Raw genomic sequence first — 26,140 nt, forward strand, 5'->3', positions numbered from 1 at the left:
CACGTCTCAAGACACTCCTCTTTGACCACGCCTTTGGCCACCCTCCTACCATCCCTGCCCTCCATCCACTCTGATCCCAATCCCCCAGCTCAGATCCATGATTGTCCAACGCCTTGGGATGTTCTCCCAATGTGAAAAGCACTATATAAATGTAATTTTGCATTACATTGTATATTATAATTACTTGATGGGCCATATAGAACAGCCAGTCAGGTTTAATTCCTGCGCTGAGTTAGCTGCACACATACTGTATTTATTGCATGATGTCTTTACCTGCTAGGGCAACATGGTTATTTTATTTATTCTCACCTGCGACCAGCATATATACCTACATTGGTGAAAACCCCAGCAATTCACAAAGCAGAAAGTTTTGCATTAACAATTACTTAATGATTGTAATGGAATTGCAGGAATCACAGGCTCTTGGGGGGAGGGTCCAAATGTGTAATAAAGTTTGTTCAATATTCCATTGTTTATTTCACTCAGTCGCTCAACTTCCCAGATCGCAAATTGCCGCATTTTCAACCACATTGTTGCCTTCTCCGATGACCCATTTCTCAGCAACACTGCAGCAAAGTGAGTACAAGGAAAAGTGTTGTTGATGGTCATTGGGGTGGCAATAGTGGAAGGAGGAAACGGTCAACAAAGTTTGACTGCACGTTTTACGTCTTTATTCTTCCATGAAAAGAGCAAACAATTATGCTGTGTTATCAAAAATATTTATTCATAAGTTTTTCTAATACAATCTGTATTTTTGAATATGTTGCGATGTTGCTTAAATAAATATAGGCAGCTATGTTAACATTCTACAGGGAATGTAATTATTATAACCTGGGAATGATACTGGCTACATAAGACTTTTAGACGTTTGCAGAATTTATGAGATTTAATGATTTACAGGTACATTTTGATTATTATTTGAAATAACAGGTCACAAAATATCTTTTTTAAAAAAAGTTTAATACTGATGGAAAAAAATTACCATTTATTTTATTTACTTCAGAAAATGAAGTCAATATATTTAACCAGGAAATGTAAACAAAAATCAAAGTCCAAAAGATGCAATAAAGTTAATTCTTAATCCCAGGTAAAAGCTTGCGGGTTCCATCTCTCACGCTCTCTTTCTTGAAAATGACCAGTTCACATCTGTTACCATTTGTACACAAAAATTCAAAAGTCTCTTATTCATCAAGAGAACATGTGAAAATCACCTCCGATATTTTGCAAAGTTATATAACAAACCAGTTGCTCACAAGGTTCGTGCCAGCATTTGATGTTTAAAGTATTAGGTTAAGCCCATGAATGTATTGTAGAAATTGACAAGTTTTCACATAGAAGTAGAAGGGAGGAGGCAGGATAAAAAAAAACTTCCTCTTGGTGAACAGTGTAAAAAAATGTCATGAATACTGATCCCTATCTGTCCAGTAAAAGTGTACTGCTTGGTCACCAATTGGTTGCAGTAAATCTACCGAGCGTGCAGTTTTGACTTTCTGTCCTTTTTCTATGTAAATCGCTGGTGATTTTTCTAATGACTATACTAATAGTGGTACGCATTATTCATCAGCAATGTTCATTGCTGAGTTCATAATTCCATATAGAAAAGTAGAGTCTATTGTATATTTCTTTAACAAAGTTACAAATTGGGGATAAGTTGGCAACGAGGCTTTATCCCTTTCGGGACTGCTCACCTCCAGTCATCCTCCTTCAGCAAACAGGTTGTGGTATCCCAAGCCATGGGCACCTCTGCAGCCAATACCACAAAGTATTCTATGTGAGCCGTGCAGGAGGCATACTAGCAGCAGGGTGAGAGATCATTTTATTTTTTCCTCTCTCCGCCCATCCCCCTCCCTCCCCCCAGGTGGAATGCTACTCTCTTATGAAGCACTCCTCTGCTGAGCCAATGTCCGACAAGCCTCATATCAATTGTGGCATTCAGAGTCAAGTGGCAGGTAACCCTGAGCCCATAACCAACTGGTTTGAAAAGGCAGCAATTTATGTAGCAGGCTATTCCATCCCCTGTATAAAAAAATCTTTATAAAATAAAATGTCCAAAACGTACTGAGGCACAGGTACATTTCCAGTTCCAGTTAGTGCTTGACCTGACAGTACTTTTATTTTTGTGGAAACTGGGAGTTTTCTTGATGCTGCGGATTAAAGACATCTCAGATACAAAAAAAAATCAAGATTGGTATCACTTCACATTTTCATTCACATATTCAATAGTCGTTCAAGGAAAGATTAATAAATGACAATAAATCTTTGGTTTTGTAAAAAAAAACATAAAATATCGCAGAATTAAAATCACTGCAGTCTGCTGCCTCACTGGAAATCACTTACACAAAAACTACAGCATCAGCCCATGTTCTGGAAAGGAAAAAACAAGTCCAGTTTAGGCATGGAAGCTTAGTTTGTGAAGCGAGTACAGCCAGACCCATTTACTTTCACCCAGTGAATATGGCTTGGTTCATTCAACAATGCATCAGCTGAGATTGTAATGAAGGGTGAGGAGTGGGTGGAGAAGTCATTTCAAGAGTCCAAATACTAAATCCACCCCACTATCCACAAGCACTGCCAGTGAGGTATTTGTGACACAATCAAGCATTTTGCCCAATGGAAAAAAGTGCAGAGCCATCAAAACAGTCATAATTGTTCCACACAGATTGGTTCTTTCAGCCTGAATTGCATGTAGAACTACTGTTCTATTTAGTTTCTTTGGCACAACAATATGAACCCTATTGCATTTCTTGAAGTCACAGCAGCAATGATCCATATCCTTTTGGTGGCATCACTTTCACTGCATGATACCACCTGATGCTGTAATGTTTTTGTGTGTGTTTATTTTAAACTGAATAATGATACCTGTAAATGTAAACGTCATACATCAATCACCATGTCGTACTGCTGCTCCTTTTTCCGCCGGCAGCATTTGGTGATAAGGACAATATATAGAGTTAACAGCATGACCCAGTAACAGGCATATAGTATTGCCCCAATAATGAGAACAGTCTGCTCAGAATCAGAAAAAGAATCTCGGGTTTCATTGTATATTGTGTACATTGCCCCTCCCAGAAGGATACTAAACCACACTGATACTGGGATCAGCCCAATGAAGTTCACCACTATAGTTTTCCTTCCCGACGTCCCCCAACCTGCTTTGTTTATCGTAGCAATGGCAAACATCTTTGCAGGAAGTAAACTCGACATGTACAGCACAGAGTAAAGAGACATGAAGACCATCACAATGTTGCCTCTCAGACAACTCGCAAAGGAAGATTTGATGAGACCCACAAACTGGACGGTCAATAGAAACAGAAGAATGTTCCAAATTCTTCCTCTGTAAAAAAGCTGAATAACGGTGGCTATGAGGAAGAAGGGGAAAAATCCAGTGATCACTGCTTCATACGTCATCCACAGATGGTGTTTATGGAACCAGAGAGAATTGTACAGCCACTCTCTGAAGTAGGATTTGCTCCAGCGGGTCTGCTGGTTTAACCACCTCAGGTATTGCGTTGGGGTTTCTGTGAGACATTTGGATCTTGCTGTATATTTTGTTGCATACCCTAGGCTCAGGACACGGTTTGTCAGATGTCTGTCATCCCCAAAGCTACATTTCGAGCCCAGAAACTCCTGATTGTACCAATCTTCGACAAATTTGTGGAGTAAGCCATTTCTGTACATGCCTAAAGGCCCACTAATGCATTGCACACAGCCAAAATAGGATTGACAGGCTCTTTCGACGTTAAAGGCCATCCAATACCTTACACTACTAAGGAACGATATCCAGGAGTCATATTTGTTGAGAATCTATTAATTGATAGAAAAGAAAAAGTTATTAGTTGATAGTGAGACAATGGCAACTTATTTAACAACTGAATTAATTTAACTTCTTGGAAACTGTAAAATAATTTGATTTTTTTATTTTGTTTACATTTAAAGAGTCACCATCTTCCTGGAAAAGTGCTCAGCAAATCTTTGTTTAAGACACATAATATGATAATAATAATAATAATAATAATAATCCTTGCATTTGATATAGAGCTTTTCACGTCGGGAGGACGTCCCAAAGCGCTTCACAGAACACACTGTAAAGTGAATTGACTGTACATTTATGGGCGAACGCGGCAGCCAATTGCGCACAGCAATGTCCCACAAACAGTCGTAGATTGAAAATGACCAATTTTATTATTGTTTTTGGTTTTTTGGAGGGATTATTATTAGGCGTGTGGAGTAAGGAAACTTGCCCAAGGTTACGCCCTGTCTGGAATTGAACTCAGGTCTCTTGCTTGCAAAGCGAGTGCTCTAACCACTGAGCTACAGGACTCCATGATAATTTAGGCCTGGCCCAGTTGGCATCATGCACACACCCGAGTGAGAAACTAATAGGTTCAAGCCCCACTTTGGGACATTTGAGCTCAAGTCTAGGCTGCCACTGTGATGCAGTGCTGAAGAAGGGACATACTGTATTGTAGGTCTCTTTGTCTTTCAGATTAAACTGAAGCCCCATCTACTTGCGGGATCCTGCAGCACTATTTGAAAAGAGAAGGGAGTTTCTCCCAGTGTCCTGACCAACAATTGATCATTCACACAAATAGTGATTATGGGACATTACTGTGCGCAAATTGGTGGTAGCTTTCATCTACAATACACAGTCACCAAACTTTACAGTAAATCCTGTGAAGTGTGTTAATACATTTCCAGAATGTAATAAGGTGCTATATTAAATGAAAGGATTATTTTTAATTTATTATAAAACATAAAAAACATATCACTCCTTGTCTACGCGATAACATCATGATAGCAATGATGTACAGCTCATCCAAAGTTCTTCACCTCCCAAACAAGAAATATGACCAAGCACCTTTTAACATTAAAAACAGGAATTCAAGAAGTGGGAAGGACCACATGGTCAAGCCACTCCTTCCAAAGGACAGAAAAATTATCCGTTAGGGTTCTTGATTGTTATACAAAGACTTCTGTTGGAAAGCTGAGTGTGATTTTGGATACAGACAAAGCTTGATCATAGAGCCAAGAGAACTTATGTCTAAAAGCATTTTTTGTTTGCCAGATTGTTTCTGGTATATCAAGTGAGCTGACATTGTTGGTGCGTAATTTGACGTTATACAGCTTGTGATGTACGCAAGGATAAGGAAAAAGAAATCAAATGCCTTGAGCAAGAGAGAGAAGGAAAAATCTAGCAAACCAAAAATGCTTTTAAACTTAAGTTCTCTGGCTCTATGCTCAAGATTTAAGTACTGCATATTGAAATCCATATCGTCTATGCCTCTTAGCATAAAGACCTTTATAATATACTATTATGTTTCATCTTCATATTTTTTCTCTGCTAATCTCGATTTATAACTTAAAAGGTCTATTTCAAATATCTGTCGCATCTAAACACATTCAAGTGAATCAATTTCCTTTTGAAGGTATGGTGGCAAGATATGGACAACATTCTGAATAGGAACATGACTAATCAGATTGAGTGATCTGTAAATCTTAAGAGTTATCTTTTGTAAGGTTCTCAATATGAGTTGTTTTGCCAGTTTTCTGCCCTTTTTTTCTGAAAATGCCAACCCTTGCTGTATGATACTTCCAGAGGAGCTAGCATCCCTCTTAATACCCCATGTGAGCTGAAACAGTGTTGGTGGGTAATTTGACGTGAAGAGCATCACAGTTGACCCCATTCTACATACACTTTCCAGAGGGGATAACTGCATAGTGAGCAGAAGTGGGATGCTCAGCTGAATTTTCCCTCCCTAGTCCAGTGGGATTAAGGCCAGATGTTCACTACAAACTGCTTGCCAGCTCCGATCAATTAAGTTAATTGGACAAAAATTGAAACTACAGCCTTCTTCTTTTGTATGACTTTAGTACATACAGCAGATGGTACACATAGACCAGCCACCGGAGAGCTTTGTTGTCAACAGCTTCACATTAGCTGGAATGTTCAACAAATGATTAACATTCAAGAGGATGCTAGACCTTCACACAAAGTAGTGGGGAATAAATAGAAAGATATGGGAAGGAATAAGGAGTGGGTGGAGACTAGTGTGAAGTATAAACACTCCACACTGGCTGTGCTGAGGGCCCCATTTCAGTGTTGTAGATGCTTTGTAAATCTTTGTTAATCACCCCCAACTCCTGTTCCTGCTCTTTTTCTAATGGGCGACTCTCCAGTGTGAACATTACTGTGTCCTATTCCAATCTGTATTACCCTTTTTAATGCCACTGCCCCATGATGTTAGTGAGTCCTAAAGACTATCAATAATCATGCCCACCGATTTCATTCCTTTTATATATCAAGCATCTCTTACCAAATTATGCATTCTACCCAACCATAATTTGGTGGGAGATGTGAAAGGAATTGGGATTGGTTGTAGACCACAACTAGTCAACTTACATGGATTCCTGCATCTCAGATTCTAACACTATTCTTTATGATTTCTCAAGAAGTATCCTTTTATCTCGAAATTTAGGTTTAAATCCATCAAGGTGGAATTAATCTCTTGACTGAGTTGTTTCATAGAATGATGGAACTTTTCAGCACAGAAGAAGGCCATTTGGCCCATCATGGTTTTGCTCTCACTACCTATTTAGTCTCCTCTGCATTTTCCCCACACTGGTTTCTATTTTTTTTCTTTTTCCAACTGTTTCTCTAAATCCCTTTTAAAAGCTATTATAATTTTCCTTCAACCACCATTTTGGACAGAACATTCCTGGTGACTCTTTTAAAACTCCTATATACTCTCCCATTTTATTGAATTTTAAATGTATGTCGTTTGTTGTCTCACCAATGGAAATAGTTATGTACAATGAACTCAGCCTCATACCAATTCATAGAAAGAGCAGATTCAGAGAACAACATTGACCATTATTCAACAAATTAGTACTAGGCCATCAATATCATGCAACAGAGCCACAAAAGAGCTCAGTTGGTTACACTCTGGGCAACAACAGTGTCGATTCAAACCCCATATCAAGACTCAAGAGTTTGTTTATTGGTTTTGGGGCCCTTTTTCAAGCAAAATGGAGGGAATTCTACTGTGTCAGACTCATGTCAGATCTGTCCAGAAATATTTTGATATTGATACCATTGTCCAAAGCAGAGAAAGTATTCCTTTTTTTGTACTGACTTTCTTCAGCTGAATGTCTAAGAATTCAAGAAAAGGTTCATCTCAATGGACCAATTCCAATTCTAGGAAATAACTGAAAAAAGTGCGTTGCTCCTCTGAAATTTTGCCCGTCTCTACCTTACCACTGTCACAGCCAAAACCCTCACCCAAGCCTCACTTTTCCAATGCCCTGATCATGGGCCTCCCCAATTCCTACCTCCACAAACTTAAAGACTGCCATGAATTCCACATCTTCTCCCACACCCATGTTCTTCAAGCCGATTACCAGCCAGCTCCACTCCATATCTCCTAATAGCATCTAGATTAACTTTAAGATGCTGAGTTTTGCCTTCAAGTGCCTCCAGAGTCTTGCCCTACTCCCTAACTCAAAAGTTTTCCTGGGTACCTATTCCCTCAACCATTCCCTCTCCTCTGCCAACTATGACCTGCTGTATACCTTCTATAGCTGTGAGTAGCTTTTCCAATGTTATGGGTGCTATAGAAGTGCAAATTGTTATTGTTGTACCTGGACATCGCCACCAACACCTCCAACCATTGGATCTTCCTCCAGGATCTTAACCATCTCCACGGTTGCAGCAGGGTCTAGCATTGTATCAGAATCACAAACCTGAGGAGAGCAGAACGAGCTGGTTAACTTCTTAAACAGAACGCTTTAACAAAGCACTGACTTTAAAACACTGTAAACTGCACCACCTTTATTCAGTAATCACAGAAGTATCTGAAACTACTTGTAGTATTATTAAACATTGGAGAATCAGATGAGCCGTATGTTATCTGTATTGAATTCATTAACAAATAAAATAAATTGCCATGTCCATTTTCTGAAATGCTGCAACTACCAATGCTGATTGGATAATCTCCTGAGTGAGCAAATTGTGATTTTTTTAACAAAAATAGAAGTGATCAGTAATATTCTGCTAATGGCTGTTTACCATTTTATTTGAAACACCCCTAAGACGTTATCCTACATGAAGGTCACTTTATAAATGCAAGCTGTTGTTATGATAAACAAAAGTTGTTGTTAATTAAGGCATAAAACACTTCTAGTCAATTCCTTTTAAAAATAATGGAAAGTTTTTTCAGGAAATGATTTCATCTAGTATATGGTAAAGATAGAGATAGACTTAGCTACCATATTCCCTGCGGTTGAACAGCTTGCCGATAGTCATTTTCTAGTCTCAATAACAACAACACAACAAAATTACATTTATAGAGCGCCTTTCACATCGGGAGGATGTCCCAAAGCGCTGAGCAGCCAGGTGTCGGGGTCCGAGCATGGGGGAGGGGTGGTGTAGGGGTGAGGGAAGGCAGAGAGGTGGGAGAGCGACCAAAAGCACGATCGAAGAGTCTCATTCTAGATTGGAAGATTGACAAGTCGAAGATGGAAGGGAACAATGAAAACTGAGATAAAATATTATCTAGAATTACTCAGTAATTTTTCAGACCCATATTAATTTTACATATGAAGACTTTCAGTGATAATTAAGCTTACCTCTATCATATATTCAAGCAAACATCTCTTCGTGCACATGTGAAGCACATAGTACAGTAAGTAAGTCTTACACTGGGGCTCATTAACGCCACAAAATTCTCACTAATGGGAAAACTTTTGGTTGCCTTTCACTCTGTATAAGTGGAATGAATAACCCCGCTGAAACCTGGCTTGTATGTTGGGATTCTAATGTGAGGGTTGATATAAATTAAATGGTGATTCAGTGAAAGGTAATTGGGCAAAATATGCTCCTGTTGTGTCCAGGACTTTTGCTTCTGGAACTGGTTTGGTTTTGGTCTGAAAATAATTATAACTCAATTACTGCTTAGTGAAGCATCCAATTTGACTTTTATATATAATGTATACACCCAGACATATAGAAGTTTTATCCATTCCAAAAAGCACCACATCACATATCACGCTTAGACTAATTTGTGAGACTGAGTGACGTAGTTACATCAAACATTTCGCTATTGCACACATCTCTGTTTTGATTCAGAACAAGACTGAGATGAGCTTAATTACAGTGCAACAAAATGAACGTTGTTGCTGCTGATGATAAAGGGATTTGACAACTGAAATGTGAAGAGTGATAGAGACCCAGTTCAGATCACACTTAATATTCCTCATGATCCGAGGAGAGGGTTCCTCTCTCCCCAAAGACCTGCTCACTTTCAAGCTGAAGGGTCCTGGGAGACCCTAGGATATAAGACGTCTCAAGAACAAAGAATGAAATGTATATGCACCCTGAGGGCCTCTGCGAGTGAATTTCTTTTATTTTAGCCTTGGAACAGTGCATTATCTTAAAATAAGGTTTACACACTGCAGCGAGCTGGTTAATCTAGAGAGTGGTTGCTCGGGATTCATTTTTAATCAGAATCAAGCTAAAGACTTATCTGGTAGTGGTTCAGTGGGAGCTTGCCAGACAGTGCTCTTAATGACAAACAATATTAATTTAGTAGTTAAACTCTAGTGGTATCCCAATGTATACTCTGGGGTACCCAAGCCATGGCTCTTGCCAACCTGTGCGTAATACTCTCCAGAATTAGGTAAGCAGGGTGCATCCCTCCAGAGAATGTGCATTCACAGGAACATTTCCACATGTAGGTTGAAATGTGGAACTCTTAGTCTGCTTTGGATACATTTTAACATGGTGATGGTTTTCCACATGTGTGAGTCCAAAATAAATCAGTTGACCAAAATAAAAAAAAATTCACAAAATTAAGATCAATTAAAAAACTGTACAAGACGGAACACGTTTCGTGATATGCATTTCTGGGCCAGTCATTGAATGAAGACTTCCTTCAAAATCCCTCCTCTTTGGAGGTGGATTCAAAATTCAGTTCAAGGAAAGTAGATAAAAATCTCTAGTAACCCAATGAGATTTAATAATGTGATCTGTAGTGGAGACACATCCTTGAACTGCCTTTTGAGTTTGATGTTGTGTTTACCAAGTTTGGATCAAGGACAAGAACATTAACTGGGTATTGTTTTGGGACTACTTTATAGATTACTTTACCAGGTTAATTAAAAGGAACTCCAGTCTACTGATTATCCTTCCCTCATGCCTCCAAATCGAGAGCTAATTGGATCATAAGGAACATGTGAAAAAGAAACCTTTGCAACACCTTTTGTATACACAGTTCACATCACCTCATTTCATGAGGTCAATTCATTTTAAAATATTTATCCAATGTTGCTAGTCATTCAAAGGCAGGGTAACATGTGCTGTGTTTACAAAATGCCAGAGTGAAGGACTCTTCTGTACACGAGGTCCAAGTGGTCTCCCTATTTGACTTGGAACTGTTCCAGAATGCTGGTGCTTACCTGCACGTAATCCACAGTGCAGCCCAGTGCTCTGAACGCAGTGTACATCACTTCTCGTTTCCCTCCCCATTTCTGCATGATGCAAACACTCTTATTTGCCCTGATCAGTGCCGTCACATGGTCCATGCTCTCTCTATGCAACTCATCAGTTTCACCCAGGCCCTTCTCGTGATAGTTACTCTTCCAGATGTAGGTAGCCGATCGATCCCTTCCCATGACTTCGCTAAATATGTCCATCATGTAAATATCCTCTTCCGCATTTCCATCTATAACCATGATGACATTCATCCCCGGGTAGGTCAGCCTTTTCACAGATTGCAAGCACTTCCGTAGGTAATGAGGGTCTTCCTGGTAGGCAGCGATGCATAGAGCAACTGACTTGTTCAGCTTTATGGGAGTTTCCAAAGATCGCTTCATTTTTCTGTGTTCCAAGAAAGCGAAGAGGCTTTGAATGATCAAATGCAAGACGAGGATGGCTCCATACATTCCAAAGGAGAAATAATAATTGTCTGTGGCTATGAACTGATAACCCACGATGTAAGCAGCTGCAATGCCCAGGAGAAGAGCCAAGCCGAACAGGGTGGTCCCCACTATCCTCAGGATGGAAGTCACATTTTTACAACGCATCTGCAACAATATAAGTCAAGGCATTTAGTTTCCAGTGGCAACTATAAAATACAATCAATGAGTAACTCTTTACTTGTCATACTAACAAGACGCGCGCACACACACACACGATTTCAACAGACATGTGTTTTATGCAAAATCCCTTTTGAAGGAAATCCTGTATTCATTCTAATAATGGTCTGCGAGTGTCTGATTGACTGTCTGCTCTCTTGGTCATGTTTCTATTTAGTCAATGTTATATTCACAAAGATACGAATCTCAAATACCATCACATGTTATTGAAACCAGAATATGCCCAGCACAGTTCGAGATCGCCCATGCTTTGACATACCTGAGCATATCTGGCCTTTGTCAGCTGGTAAATGGTAATGGATGAGACAGGAGATGGCCCTATAGAGTATTATTTTCTCCTTCAGTGTCAGTGAGCTGAATAGTGAAAGGTCAGAAACTGCAGTCTGAAGTTGTTGCATGTCTGGCTCGTGTATTTATTACACGTTGCTCCCTGCTAGTATGTTTGTTTTTCCATTTGTCTCTGTTTATGTTACTTTTAGGAGACAGTGCTCGTTCTGTTGATTCGTGTACACTGGATTTCCTGACAACGATTTATAATCAGACTCGCACAAATAGTGCCCAATAGAACCTTTCAAAAGTGGACATGTGAAACCTCACAAAGCTTCCTGACCAGTTCTATACTAATCCGACCAATGTCATTGAGGCCCTTTGGCCCATTTACAACTTAGCCGTGCATATAAAATGTTATAAAATGTGGTTGGGACAGTTGACAATTTACTCTCTCCCCCAAATCTTACATTTTCTGGCAGCGTAAAACTGTTTCACAACAACAACTTGGATTTATATAGCGCCCTCCACGCCGGACGGCGTCTCAGGGCGCTTTACTACCCCCACCCCCTCACAACACACACACACACACATTGGCTCTGGACTCAACTCATTATTCAACATAAGCTACAATTAGTCTTGGAACATTTTATATTTTGGGTTTTCCTCCCCCTCCTCCCATTGGATAGTTTACAGTTTCCAAAGACTTTTGTATTTGTTTCAATTAGGTCTTAAGTTAATTTTCAATGTCCCATCTGTTGACCAGAACCAATTCCAAATGCCGCCCTCTTACATCACTTATTGATAAATCTCAAGTCAGGGTTGTGAACAGAGGTATGTCACTGCTCCCGCCTGTTGCCATACAGAATGGGGTCCAATTTGTACACCAGCACGGTTTCCATTACCTAATACAGACAAGATTAGATCCAGGAACAATTAGAATACTGTTATTATCTATAATAGATGTGCTGAAAGCCAGTGGGTTTGGAAATAATGGCTCATAAAAAAAATGTAAAACACCAAGTATGGTTCTTTAATAAATAACAGGATCGTTACAAGTAAAATACAATCTGTTGCTATTATCTTAAAAGGGTGTTTAATGTCATAATTTTGAACATAGGTCAAAAATCCAGAAACAGCGATAGTAATACTTATTACCATAATCGTTTACCATAAATAATAATCTTTGCATTTGCTTTAGCACCACTCGCGTCAGACGGAGGGCTCCATGCACTTCACGTGATGTACTGTGATGTGTAGTGACTGTGTAACGTTTGTTGCTGTGGGTGTGTGAGTGTGTGTGCAGAGCAAAGTCCCAGGCTGACCACAGAGGCAGGCGATTACACGTGCCCTGGCCTTCCTTCCTTTTGAAATGAAGTTACAAAAGGAAATGAAAACAGACAGCAGAATAAAACACTGCCAATAGGTGGTAACATCAGTGGCTGAGGGTCAGAGCTGCTCCGCACCGTTTGTTCAGTGGAGCAGCTCATTCTTTCCTACATCATTTGTCTTTTATTGGTCTTAAGAGAAATCATCCTTGTGCCATCAGCTCCCTCCCTACATCAGAGCCGCTGGGAGAAGCGTGACTCAATATGCCTTACTAATGCGGAGAACTGCGTAAAAACAAGTTATGTTAACGAATACATCTCTAAAAGGAATTCTTCATTGCCAAAGTACAGGCCAAACCCTTTCACTTGCTGAAGGCACAGCCATGAGCCTGTCAACGCCTGACCACGACACGAACCATCACGGCGTTAGAAGAACGAACAGGAAAGTTGAAGCTCAACGAGATACAGATTTCAATGTTTTCAGTGACGAGCATTGTACAACCGCGCTGTTTAATTCAAGCTTTAAGGGCAGGCTGTGCGGTGCGGTTTAGCCCTCATTGCTTTGATGCAGCCGGATGCAAAATCGTCCTTGAATAACCGAGACCTGGTGGGTCATGAAGGTAAATGGCAACTGTTTCAGAGTGCAGTGTGCAATATCCTCTGGTTAAACATTTGTTTCCAGTTTGCAATACCACCTAGAACACTACGTGGGGTTATTTGAGGTGGACGCCACTCCTTTTGGCTATTTTCCCTCCTCCCCAAATAACGTTTGCCAAACATTTATTTCATGAAGTCGGCGCCCCTTGGACCGTTTCTACAATCACATCTATAACCACGATGACCTATTGACAAAACTCACGTTAAAACCTCCATACATCAGGCGCACATTGGTGCCAGTCAATGAATTGGAGCAACATGAAACAAATCCCTAGCACAATAAAAGCAACCCTTTCTTCGCTACAGACAGATAGGAGTTTCAATTCTGCAATCGGTGCTGTAATAGGGGCCATTGTTTGTGATTAGTTTTGAAAACAATATTTATGTTCCTTTTTAAATGCCTGAGGAGGTTGGAAACGTTTCTGTTTGCCATGGATGAGGAGAGGGACAAGAGAATAGTATTTGCCCTCACACAACGAAGCTGAAGATTGATAATAAAGGGTTTGTAATTGTGTTTGGTTACAGCAGGTTATCGCTTTCCGCCTGACTCTAAATTGCCCCGCTGAAAGCCAGCCAAGTCCTTTTAATATTGTTCAAATCAAGTTACACAGGTAATCACAGCCATCTGGAAACACCAACCCCGCTCTTTAAACTTAACGCTCCCACCGCACAGATGGGAGGGGTTTAAGGGTTACATCTGGAACTGATTTACTGAACTAACGGAGCAACTATATGGGAAGACGCTGCAACTTGCATGTTAACTATCATTTTAAACAATAAAAAATAAAATCTACAACCTATAAATGCCAAATATTGCCTCCAGATATGAGGCAGGGATTGAATATGTGTGAATGACATGTCAATGACATGTAACGTTTTAGTGTCCTCGTCATTCAGTTTGCTCCTCTGACCCTAATCTGAATACTGTCTGCAGAACTTCCTTATACTGTATATCCACCACTGTTTGTGGGACACTGTTGTGTGCAATTGGCTGCCCCATTTCGCTCACAAATATACAGTCAATTCACTTTACAGTCTATTCTGTGAAGCGCTTTGAGACGTCTAGAAGACGTGAAAAGCACTATATCAAATGCAAGAATTATTATTATTATCAGCCTATTTATATAAATATGTATTCCAACTTCAAACTTATTAAAACTAATCTTGAAATCCCAGCGCAAACGTACTATCAATCATAACGTACAATATTAGGCATCTTTTTGCACTGTATATAAATCAATGATTGTTCTCAAGTTAATTACACCATATTGGGTGCACCGCCTTTTCCTGTTGGGTAACCAGTAGGTGAAGCTCAAGTGTGTTTCTTTAAAGCTACTGATGTCGACTTCAATGGCCGTAAAGAGAAGATTCAAAATCAGATCTAGATTTCCATTAAGATCTTAAAAAGCTTCGACACAAAAGCCTTTGTTCTCTTAAAAGTACCTTGAAATGCAAATACTGTATCTATCTTATCTGTGTGTTCAACTGAGTTTCTTTTTGAAAGACATTGCGCCCGACTTTTGTCAATGCCTTGAAACATTTACCGTGAAGGCCAAAAATGAATTAGTTAGGCCCCTGGATGTCTGTCAATTTGCAAGGTTGGCAAAGTGGCTCGAGTAACGTTTTAATCGAAACGATTCAAGGTATGCCAAAAGAAGATCAAAAATGCGTCAAAACTTTTAAATGAAGCCTCCCGTCTTATTAATGCGTTTAATTAAAGTTTATATAAAAATATATATATATATATATATAACAGCTTTCCATAAAGCAAGCCCCAAGCGTCTGCACGTACATCAGTCCCGTGACAGACGAATGCATCGCAGGGGAGAGTGCTGGGGGTCTATTAACCCATCATACATGATGACAAGGACTCTGATTAAGTAATAAGTAATCCCTGCACTGTGTGTGTGTGTGTGTGTGTGCGCACACGCATTCCGAGTTAATTCAGCGGCTTCCTGTTCAGTGCAGAGGGAGATGTCCCACTCAGAGCCATCAGACGATCAGAGGAGGGGGTGGGGGGTGGGGGTGGGGTGGGGGTGGGTGGGGGTGTGATTAGAAAGCGAGCAGCCCTGAGCCCCCCCTCTCTCCCTCTCTGGCTGTGTGCGCGCGGCACTCCCCCCCCCCCCCCTGTCCCGAGGGGAATCCCCGCCACCCGACAGACAGCCAATCAGAGCCCGGAGCGCTGCTGGGCGTGACGTACATGGGAGTGTGACACTCGGGTGTTCCCCACCGCCGCCACGAGGTTTCACTACAATAGGAACCGGACTCCATCACCTCTACAGCCACACACTCCCCCTCTCCCTCTCTCCCCCTCTCCCCCCCTCCATCCCTCCATCTCCCTCTCCCTCCCTCCATCTCTCTCCCTCTCCCCCCCCTCCATCTCTCCCTCTCCCCCACCCCCATCTCTCCCTCCCCCTCTCCCCTCCATCTCTCTCTCCCCCTCTCCCCTCCATCTCCCTCCCCTCCATCTCTCTCCCTCTCCCCCCCCCTCCATCTCTCCTCTCCCCCCCCTCCATCTCTCCTCCCCCCCCCCTCCATCTCTCCCTCTCCCTCCCCTCCATCTCTCCCTCTCCCTCCCCCCTCCATCTCCCTCTCCCCCCCTCCATCTCTCTCCCTCTCCCCCCCCCCCCTCATCTCTCTCCTCTTCCCCCCCCCATCTCTCTCTCCTTCCCCCCTCCCCCCCCCCCCTCCATCTCTCTCTCCCTCTCTCCTCTCCCTCCCCGGGCACTGAGCAATCACCCACAGCTCAACAATCCTCTCAAACTGCACCCTTTTCCTTTTCCTTTTTTCTTCCTTCTTTTTTTCTTGCATATGCACGCGTGCATTTTTTTTAAAACACACCGAGCGAGGCTGCAGACCTTAACAGAGCGAGGCGAGAGGCTTTGATCTTTTTGTCGCGAAAAAAAAGAAAGAAAAAAAAATAAAAATAAATAATTCACATCTTAAAAAAAAATCCGAACCAAAAAAAAAACCCCCATTTCAAACGGCCAATAATCCATCCTCACAATTTTTGCGTGACTTCCCATTTAATTAAAAAAGAGGCGTCTTGTCCCCCCCCCACCCCACCCCAACCCCCCATCCTCCACCTTCCACCCTCCATCCCTCCAGACGATCTGGAAAACGAAAGGTCTCGAAATGCTAAAGGATCACCCAAAAAAAAATAAAAAGCATTGGGTTTTACTGGGCATCGCAGAACAAGGGAGGAGAGGTGGTTTATTTGGGTGCAGTGTATTTCAGGTCATGGGTGCCGCATGGTGCTGTGTTTGTAGCTGTGCCCCCCCCCCCCCACCCCCCAACCTCCAGCTCCACACCCCCCCTCCACCTCCAGCTCCACATCCCCCCCCTCACCCTCCAACCTCCAGCTCCACACACACCCCCTCACCCCCAACCTCCAGCTCCACTCCCCCCCCACCCCCAACCTCCAGCTCCACCCCCCCCCTCACCCCCCAACCTCCAGCTCCACTCCCCCCCACCTCCACCCCCCAACCTCCAGCTCCACTCCCCCCCACCTCCACCCCCCAACCTCCAGCTCCACTCCCCCCCCCTCAACCCCCAACCTCCAGCTCCACTCCCCCCCAACCTCCACCCCCCAACCTCCAGCTCCACACCCCCCCCCTCAACCCCCAACCTCCAGCTCCACACAACCCCCCTCACCCCCAACCTCCAGCTCCACTCCCCCCCCTCCACTCCCCCCCACCTCCACTCCCCCCCCACCTCCACCTCCACTCCCCCCCACCACCTCCACTCCCCCTCCACCTCCACTCCCCCTCCAGCTCCACTCCCCCCCCACACCTCCACGCCCCCCCCACACCTCCACGCCCCTCCCCCCACCTCCAGCTCCACTGCCCCCACCTCCAGCTCCACTCCCCCCCACCTCCAGCTCCACTCCCCCCCCACCTCCAGCTCCACTCCCCCCCCACCTCCAGCTCCACTCCCCCCCACCTCCAGCTCCACTCCCCCCCCACCTCCAGCTCCACTCCCCCCCCACCTCCAGCTCCACGCCCCCCCCCACACCTCCACTCCCCCCCCCCACCTCCAGCTCCACTGCCCCCCACCTCCAGCTCCACTCCCCCCCACCTCCACCTCCACTCCCCCCACACCTCCACCTCCACTCCCCCCCACACCTCCAGCTCCACTCCCCCCCCCTCACCCCCAACCTCCAGCTCCACTCCCCCCCCCCCACCTCCAGCTCCACTCCCCCCCCCTCACCCCCCAACCTCCACCTCCACTCCCCCCCCACACACCTCCACTCCCCCCCCCACACCTCCACCTCCACTCCCCCCCCCCCCCCCCCCCACCTCCAGCTCCACTCCAAAGAGCATTCGCAATGTTTTCAGGTAACGAGTTCCGTTTGGACAACGCGCAGATTACAATCGGGCGATCAGATCAGAACATCCCCTGTTTCTTTATTGCCTCGTTTCTTTTTCTGGGGGCAAAAAAAAAATTTTTTTTTTTGAGATTATTTTGAAGATTATTTCCCTCCTTCCCCTTTGCGGGACGAGACGAGAGACGAGAGACGGAGCAGCAACAAAAGACGGGCGTTTGGAAATTGCATCTGGAATTTCACGCACACGGACCGCTGCGTTCAGGGCAGATCGGAGGGGGACCTTTGCTCTCGATTTAATGGAATTGCTTTCTTCCCAATTTGTCAGTGGTTTAATATCTGTCATTACGTCCCACAAATTAACGATATGGATATCATAAACTCAAAAAAAAACACACACACACACACACACACACACACAAGACATCAGAATCACAACCAAAGCAAAAGCACAACACGTTGATGAACGAACGGTAGGACGTACCTTGACAACTCTTTGCTGTTGGGGAGATGGACCTTTTCCAGCGCTCTCCTGTCCTGTTGGAGCTCAGTTGTCCTCTGCGTGTGGTCTGTGGTCCGTTTTGCTCTCTCTCTCTCTCTCTTTCTCTCTCTCTCTTTCTCTCCCTCTTTCTCTCAACTCTCTTTTCAAGTCTAAAAGGATAAAGTCAGTGCTTCATCGCGTGTGCGACATACACTGCAATCGCAGCTCTGCTCTGCGAGGCTCAAACTGACCAGAAACCTGCTCCAAAATTTCTTTTGAAACAATTTTTTTTCCTGCTCTGTTCAATTCTTCAGCTCCAATGCAACTCTGCTTTTGGGGACAGAGGGGAGAAGGGATTCTGGTTGTACTTTTAAAGTTAAATATTTTTTTTTGCAAAAAAAAGAGTTTTCCAACTGTTTGATTAATGTCAGCGTTGGAGCTTCAGTGCTGAGCACCTGGTTACCTCCCAATAAATAAATCTTAAATAGGTTTTCTTTTCAAAAGATGATCCATTCGCATTTAGTTTTTTCCCCCCCCACCTAGTTATGCAAGTAAAAATCTAAATCTATACCCTGTAAAGCAGGCACCAGGGTTGCAGTAACCCCGGGGTCCAGCAAATCCACAGCTCATAAGATTTCTTAACACAGATCCGTGTGCAATTCCTATCAGACGCCAAACTTTTTTTTCTTTCCCCCCCCCTTTCCCCTCCTTGTGTGTTGACTTTTTCTAAACCAAGTACAGCCCAAAGGAAGTTTCGCGGACTTTTATAACAACGCCAACTTTTTGTTAATGAATGGGGTGGAGGGGGTGGAGGGGTGGGGTAGGGGGGGGGTGGCAGAGGGGAGGGAATGTCTGAACCCGCCCATGGATGCAAACTGAGCTGTAAACCGTTTTGCTGGAGATCCGATGATCACAGGAGCTGAATATCCAACATCCTCCTTTCTCCCCGACTCACATTTTATTCCAGAATACACGTGCATTTGACTCTCAACCCCTGTGACTGCATTTTAATCCTCACTCACTCGCGTGTTGCTGAATGAAATCGCCTTATTATTTGAGATCAGATGCCCGGGGAAGGTAGTGCATAAAGTTGCAGCAATTGCCTACCAGTAAGACACAATTTCCACCCTCCCCTCCCACCCAAAAAAAAACTTTTATTTTTAAAAATAAAACAGTGTGAGTGAGTGAGTGAGTGAGTAAATTCAATTGATGACTGCAGCGGATCTCCCTCTTACACACACACGGGAACACTGTTGCACAGAGTTTGCATGGTCTGGTGGGATGGTTTATTGCTGTGGGTGTAACTTTGCTTCGTTTCACTCGGATGTGCTGGACCGAGCAATTCTATATAAAGATAGGATCGGGGTGCAGGGCTGACTGCAACAGTTTCACCCCCCAAACCCCTTCCCTCTGCCCTCTTCAGCTAACGAGCGAGAAATCCCGCATCGTGGTCCTGTACCTGTTCACTACCAGTAGTGATCAGCAGAGGGCGCCGCCGGCGCGGTTTGCAGCTCGAACTGCGCACAAAAGGGTGGGAGGAAGCGGCGCTCAGCAAAGGACTCACCCGCCCATTCACCCCAATCCCACACCCACTCCTTCCCCAGGAACATTTCAAAGGAATCATGTTAACAATTTAATGCAGATCGTCGGCGCATTAAATAAAACACGTCAACCAATTGGCAGATTTCGGTGCATTTTATAATAATAATAATAATAATCCTTGCATTTGATATAGCGCTTTTCACGTCGGGAGGACGTCCCAAAGCGCTTCACAGAACACACTGTAAAGTGAATTGACTGTATATTTGTGGGCGAACGCGGCAGCCAATTGCGCACAGCAATGTCCCACAAACAGTCGTAGATTGAAAATGCTCAATTTATTATTGTTTTTGGTTTTGGAGGGATTATTATTAGGCTCTGTGTGGAGTAAGGAAACTTGCCCAAGGTTTCGCCCTCTGCCTGGAATTGAACCAGGTCTCTCACTTGCAAAGCGAGTGCTCTAACCACTGAGCTACAGGGCTCCATTTTACCCACCTATTAATCAATCAATCAATCACATCTGCTCTGTGAGTCCCAGCCATGGCTTACGTGAGTGAGGCTGGACAGGAGCCTGAGTCTCTGCTCAGACTTGATCAAGACAGGAGTGAATGAGAGAGAGAGAGCTTGTGTGTAAGGGATGAGGTGAGCAGAACTCAAAGGGATCTTTGTACAATACTTTTGGGGCTGGGGAAGCTCTCTGTCAGCAGACCGACTACAAATTTGATCCAACTAAACTACCACAAGAGACTTATATATCTTTATGATATCTCATTCAACTTTCAATGTTTTGCGAAAGGGTTTCTCCCACACCTCGGCAAATGCAGCCAGCCAGCTGCTCAAAATGATTTGGGATTTGAAAAGTAGCAATAATTAATATTCCCACAGCACTTTTACATATCACAGTGTCCGGGTATCTGTAATACATCTTATTCTAAACACATCAAATCAAAACCCTTAAACATTGCCCACCAAAATAGAGCTTCTAGTGTGAATGAATGAAATGGACTATAAAGTAGTCACTACACCCCCTTTGCAAGGGGAGGTCATATAAGGAATTTTAATTCAGAATATTAATAACGCAAAGGAAATGTATAAAGTGTTAATGGGTGGGGGGTGGTCCTGTAGTGTACTGAATTTTTAAAAAAGATTGTTTATGTCTAATCTACTTGGACCCCACTTGGTAATCCTCCTATTTCAGGGTTGGGCATTAACAAAACGATAAATTAGAATAAATCTGATGACATGACAAGGCACTATATCAAATGCAATGATTATTATTACTGTTCCACAGCACCAAGAGTCTTGCTATCAGGACCGTTTTAAAATTATATCAAAGAGTTATAAATAATTAGATAAACATAATTTTGTTTCATCTCTCTTTAGCCTTCCAACTACCACCCACACGTTGCAGTCTCTCGGTCTCTAATTAAACTAATTATACAAGATCTTGGTACTATTCATATACAAGATGTGTTTTAATATGAACAAAATGAGCATTCTCATTGTAAATCCTCATAGGAAATAATATCTCCTTAGGGTTCTGTCATAAATCTGATGTGATTTTTTCTAACTTGCCTCCACCCTCCTCTGAGAATCAAGGTCTTATGAATGATTGTTATAATGTATAAGCAGTCTCTCACCTCCCCCTTCACCATGGCACATTTAGTGTATAATCAAATTGTCATAATTTCTGCTCTATTTCAATTGCTTTCTTGCTAATTTTCACCTCGTCTCCTCTGATGTAGGAATTTATTCTTATTGGGTACAAGTCTGACTGTTAAAGATCCCATGGCATTATTCAAAAAGAACAGGGAGTTTCTCATGGTCTTCTGGCCAACAATTCTCCAAATAAAATTGGTCACTCACTCCATGGTTGTTTGTGGGACATTGGCTGCCATTTCTGCCCACAAACTACACCACTTTACAGTGTATTCTGTGAAGCTCTTGGATACATCTTAACAACATGATAAAGTGATTTATCAAATGCAAGGATTGTTATTATTATTATTATTATCACAGTTCCACAGCACCAACTCCCCTTGTTGCCCAAGCGATTATCCTATATGTATGATCATAGACAGTTAATGCTATTTGACTATGGAATATATAATAGAATGGATCCTGCCATCACTCAATTTCCATGGATTTACCCACTTTGCAGAAAAGTTTAATTTCCAGTATTTTATGGGATTCCTGAATCAAAATCACATGGGTCTTTCTCAGGTAATCAAAATTAAAATGACCTCCTCATGATGTGAAAGTCACTATTCCAAATGCAATCAACAATAATTGCATGTGGTATCGTTCCTTTGAGGAGTCTCATTGAGGAGGTCTCACAGTGCCTCACAGGATCTACTGTAAACTGTAGTGGCTATGTATTTTGTAGGTGAACACATCAGCCAATGCGCCACAGCAATGCCCCACAAACAGCCATGAAGTAAATGCCAAAGTACATCACCTAACTTCTCCAAAACAATTCAATTCCTGAAACAAAGGTACTGCTGGTCAACAACAATGACTTGCAATTATATAGTGCCCTTCATGCAGGATGGCATCCCGGAACACTGTTCAGTGGCGGGACTTAAGGATAGAAAAAGAGGGGCTGAGATAGGGAGTTCCAGAGGTTGGGGGCTGATAGAGAGGCTGATGGCACAGCCACCGATGGTAGCATGGAGGGGCTGAGGGACCCACAGAAGGCCTGTGCCAACTGAGACAAGAGGACAGGCACGCCCACAGGAATTTTAATGGGATTCCTTGTTACGAAATGCCACACTTAAAAAGTGAATTAGACCACACTTAAAAAGAATAGCAGATCAGTAGCTTTGAAATTCAGACTGAATTTAAGAATTTTCTAAAATTCTATAGCAGCTTAAATTTTAAAACAATGCAAATACCAGCTCACCAGACAAGATCTCCCCGATTAGTCTGGGCGTGGGTTTCAGTGTGTTTGGTAACATGTTTGGTAACATGTTTGGTTCCGGTGTGATTGGGGCAGAGCTCTTTCTGGGGTTGAGAATCATCTCAAAAACGTTCAGATTTATTATATTGTGACCTGGCCTCTTTGCTAGGTACTGTATAACTTGAACAAAAGGCAACGAGCAAAGTGAAGAGCAACTCTGTGGCTAGACTGCCTGCCAAATATTGTTAGCCTTAGTGGTTACAGTTGGTGTCAGTCGTGCCAGATTACCATTTTTTTTCAGAAATACAGCATTGTTCCCCTTGCACTGTGGGATACCACATGCAGCTGTGATTATTTATCAATAAAAGACCCATCCAAAATAAATAGCTTTCAAACCCAGTGTGGCCAGGACCAGCTCAGAGTTTTTAGCCAGTAGAAGAAATCAAAACTAGCATGAGCACATCGACTTCAGAAGTGTATGATAAAACACTGGAAACCACTGCTCAGAATAACAGCCAATTGGTCAGATTAATGACAAAATTAATCTATGAATGTAACTTTGAGATACACTGACATGAACAAATTACCTATTTCTCTTCTGTGAAACATTAGGGTAAAAAATCATCATGGTTCACTGTCTATCTATGAATAAGTAAATATGCCATTGATGTTCTGTCTGTGCTTTTCAGTTAGAAACTACCTACTACAGCGCTGTGTAAAAAAACTCTTTAAAGTAACAATTTGTGACGTTCAGTTGAAAGTAAAATCGATTTAAAAGCAGCTCGGGGCAGATTTTGTGAGAGAAGGGAACAAACAGTGACTACGTGACTGCTGACATATATACCAGTTTTATAGATGTTTTATCACCTACTTTCTTCTTTGATATGCCATTCGCAGTTTCCTTTACAGATTCATTATTTGGCATTTAACAGTCATATCGACAAATACATCAAGCCGCTTATATGTCGACAGTTGAATTAGGTAGGTGTTTAGGATCACTACCCCAAATAACAATTTACACAGAAAGTAGATCAAGGCTGTGTTTGAAATTTTTATATGAAATGTTATATAGATGTTCTACCTTTAAAAAAAGGAATGAGACATTTGGGAATCTCTAATAAATAATTACTGGTAACTACACACACAAGTATGTACAATATCCATTACCACTCATGTTGGTCTGGCTCAGTGGTAGCGCTCTTGCCTGTGAGTCAGGTTGCAGGTTCAAGCCCTAAGGCTCGACTTCAACATAGGATGACATTCCAATGCAGTGCTGGGAGTGTGTTGTATTGTTAGAGATGACGTCCTTTGGGTGAGATGTTAAACTGAGGTCCCACTTCCCTGTTCAGGTGAATGTTGGTGATCCCATGGCGTATTCAAAAAGAGAAGGCAGTTTCTCCAGGTGTGCTGGCTAATAATACCCCAAATAAAATTGGTTATTCACTTCATGGTTGTATGTGGGACAATTTTGTGCTCACTAGGGATGTCATGTTCCCTACAAATACACAGTCGTTCCACTTGAAGTGCTTTAGGGGGATGTTCTTCGAACAGGAAAGGCACTATACCCAATTGCAACGATTTTTTTTATTACTAGTAACTACACATAGCATGTACAATACTTATCACTGTAGTTACACACAGTATGTACATTATTGATTATTGGTAACTACACAGTGAATCCAATATTCATTACTGGTAATTACACAAAGGATGTTTTAGGCAGAAATCTGAATAACTTTTTCCTGGTTTTTAATAAATAATAATAATAATAATCCTTGCATTTGATACAGCGCTTTTCACGTCTTCTAGACGTCCCAAAGCGCTTCACAGAATATACTGTAAAGTGAATTGACGGTATATTTGTGGGCGAACGCGGCAGCCAATCGTGCACAGCAGTGTCCCACAGACAGTCGTGGATTGAAAAGGACCAATTTATTATTGTTTTTGTTTTTGAAGGGATTATTATTAGGCACCGGCAAATTGTGGCTTGTTTAAATTCAAATAAACTTAAAATATATCAATATTACATTTTTATTTCAAAAAATATTTTGTTTGATAGGACTGACTCTTACTGAGGTGTGGTTCTCCTTGTGGTAGCAGCATTCTGGTTCCTCCCTCAAGTGGCTACTCGTGATGCATGAGGTTACAATAACTTGTAGTTATGTAATGTGTAACAGAGCATCTCAAAGCACTTGACAAATATTTTGGTGGTTACTTAGCAGGAAAATAAGTGGTTTAAAGCCATTGACCAAAGATACTGTCAAAAAATCTAAACAGTGAGTATCAACAGAGTAGTAGCTTTGGACACAACAGCTCAGTCACATCTGAGTCACACCGTACATCCAGACATTGCACTTCCCAAAAGTGGAAACCTTCCATCTGGATAGTCACCAAGAGAAATAACTCTGGTTGAATTCTCCCTCGCTACTGAAATACATAAGGGAACTGGAAATCATGACAGAAAAGTGCTCCAAGACACTATTTGTTTGGAGGGTGCTATATAAATGCAATTTGTAGTACAGTAGTAAAGTAAAAGGTAAAAAAGGAAACCTCTTTAGTGGCAAAAGGAAATGAAGAGAATGAAGGGAAGGTATTGAGATGTTTTAAAGAAGAAGGAACACAAAGTGAAAATCATAAAGAAACAAAAGAAAAGAAACCAGAGAGTAAGAAATATAAAAAAAAGAAATTCAGAAAACATCAGAAATTGAAAATCAAGACAGTCTAATTAAACCTTATGTATGGAGTCAAAATATACAGGAAGAAAAAGATTGAATCTCCCTGCCACTAAACTTGAAAATCAACAAGATGCATTGACCAGGAACTGAACAAAATCTTCATCAAATAAAACAAATTCAATAAATTCAGTAATTCCTACACTGGGTAGGAAATGTGACTCAAAGAGTAATTGCTTACTCACATACCAGTCAACCATATCTCTATATAAGACAATATGTCAGTTAGTGGATAAGAGTGGGGGTCAGGAACTGCATTAAGCCCTTTTTTAGCCTGCTACAGAACAATGAGAATATGTAGGGGGAACATATTCATTCAGCAGTCAAATATTGTTGGCAGGAACGTAATGTAGGAGTTCATAATAACGGGCACCCCCACTGACAAGAGGCTCTCTTCGGTTAGCTGGAAGTAAACAATTATAACCGCAGTTATGACTTATTAAAATCAAGAATAATGCACAACAGGGTTAGTGTAGTGCCTTAGGACATTCAGCATCCATTTATTAAAAAAATATGTTCAAACTTTAAGCAAGAGAAAATATATCAGGCGACCTTTAACGAAAAACTCCGGGTCTCAAAGATCTTATGTACAAAACAGTCCTCCAGTGTCTAGTTACTCGCACTGCTTCATTTTGATCATTTCATCAGCACAGTAAAAGCAGGCATCAAAGTGAATGTGTTCCACTTACCTGATGGTAGCCATTAGCTACTTTGGGAGATCACTGACTGCTTTCAATAAATACTCAACATATAATTTCCTAG

The 26,140-nt window shown here is 42.2% G+C and overlaps 1 protein-coding gene across 1 annotated transcript; it reads right to left on the bottom strand.

Moving 5' to 3' along the window:
- Positions 1–960: 960 nt before the first annotated feature.
- Positions 961–18,919, bottom strand: has2 (hyaluronan synthase 2). Its single transcript, XM_042332392.1, has 4 exons — positions 18,212–18,919; positions 10,453–11,079; positions 7,639–7,740; positions 961–3,804 (listed from the first exon to the last, which is right to left on the bottom strand). The coding sequence occupies exons 2-4, from the start codon at positions 11,077–11,079 to the stop codon at positions 2,875–2,877; spliced, it is 1,659 nt and encodes a 552-aa protein (XP_042188326.1). The 5' UTR covers positions 18,212–18,919; the 3' UTR covers positions 961–2,874.
- Positions 18,920–26,140: the final 7,221 nt, after the last annotated feature.

Source organism: Callorhinchus milii, unplaced genomic scaffold (assembly GCF_018977255.1).
Source record: "Callorhinchus milii isolate IMCB2004 unplaced genomic scaffold, IMCB_Cmil_1.0 Scaffold2, whole genome shotgun sequence".
Lineage (NCBI taxonomy): Eukaryota > Metazoa > Chordata > Chondrichthyes > Chimaeriformes > Callorhinchidae > Callorhinchus > Callorhinchus milii.

Excerpts from the sequence above, each read along its gene's own strand:
- has2 (XM_042332392.1), bottom strand. The coding sequence starts at position 11,079 with ATGCGTTGTAAAAATGTGACTTCCATCCTGAGGATAGTGGGGACCACC. Across the intron at positions 7,741-10,452 it reads GCACTGTGGATTACGTGCAG|GTTTGTGATTCTGATACAAT; the intron begins GTAAGCACCAGC and ends TGCTCTCCTCAG. Across the intron at positions 3,805-7,638 it reads GTGTTGGTGGCGATGTCCAG|ATTCTCAACAAATATGACTC; the intron begins GTACAACAATAA and ends ATCAATTAATAG.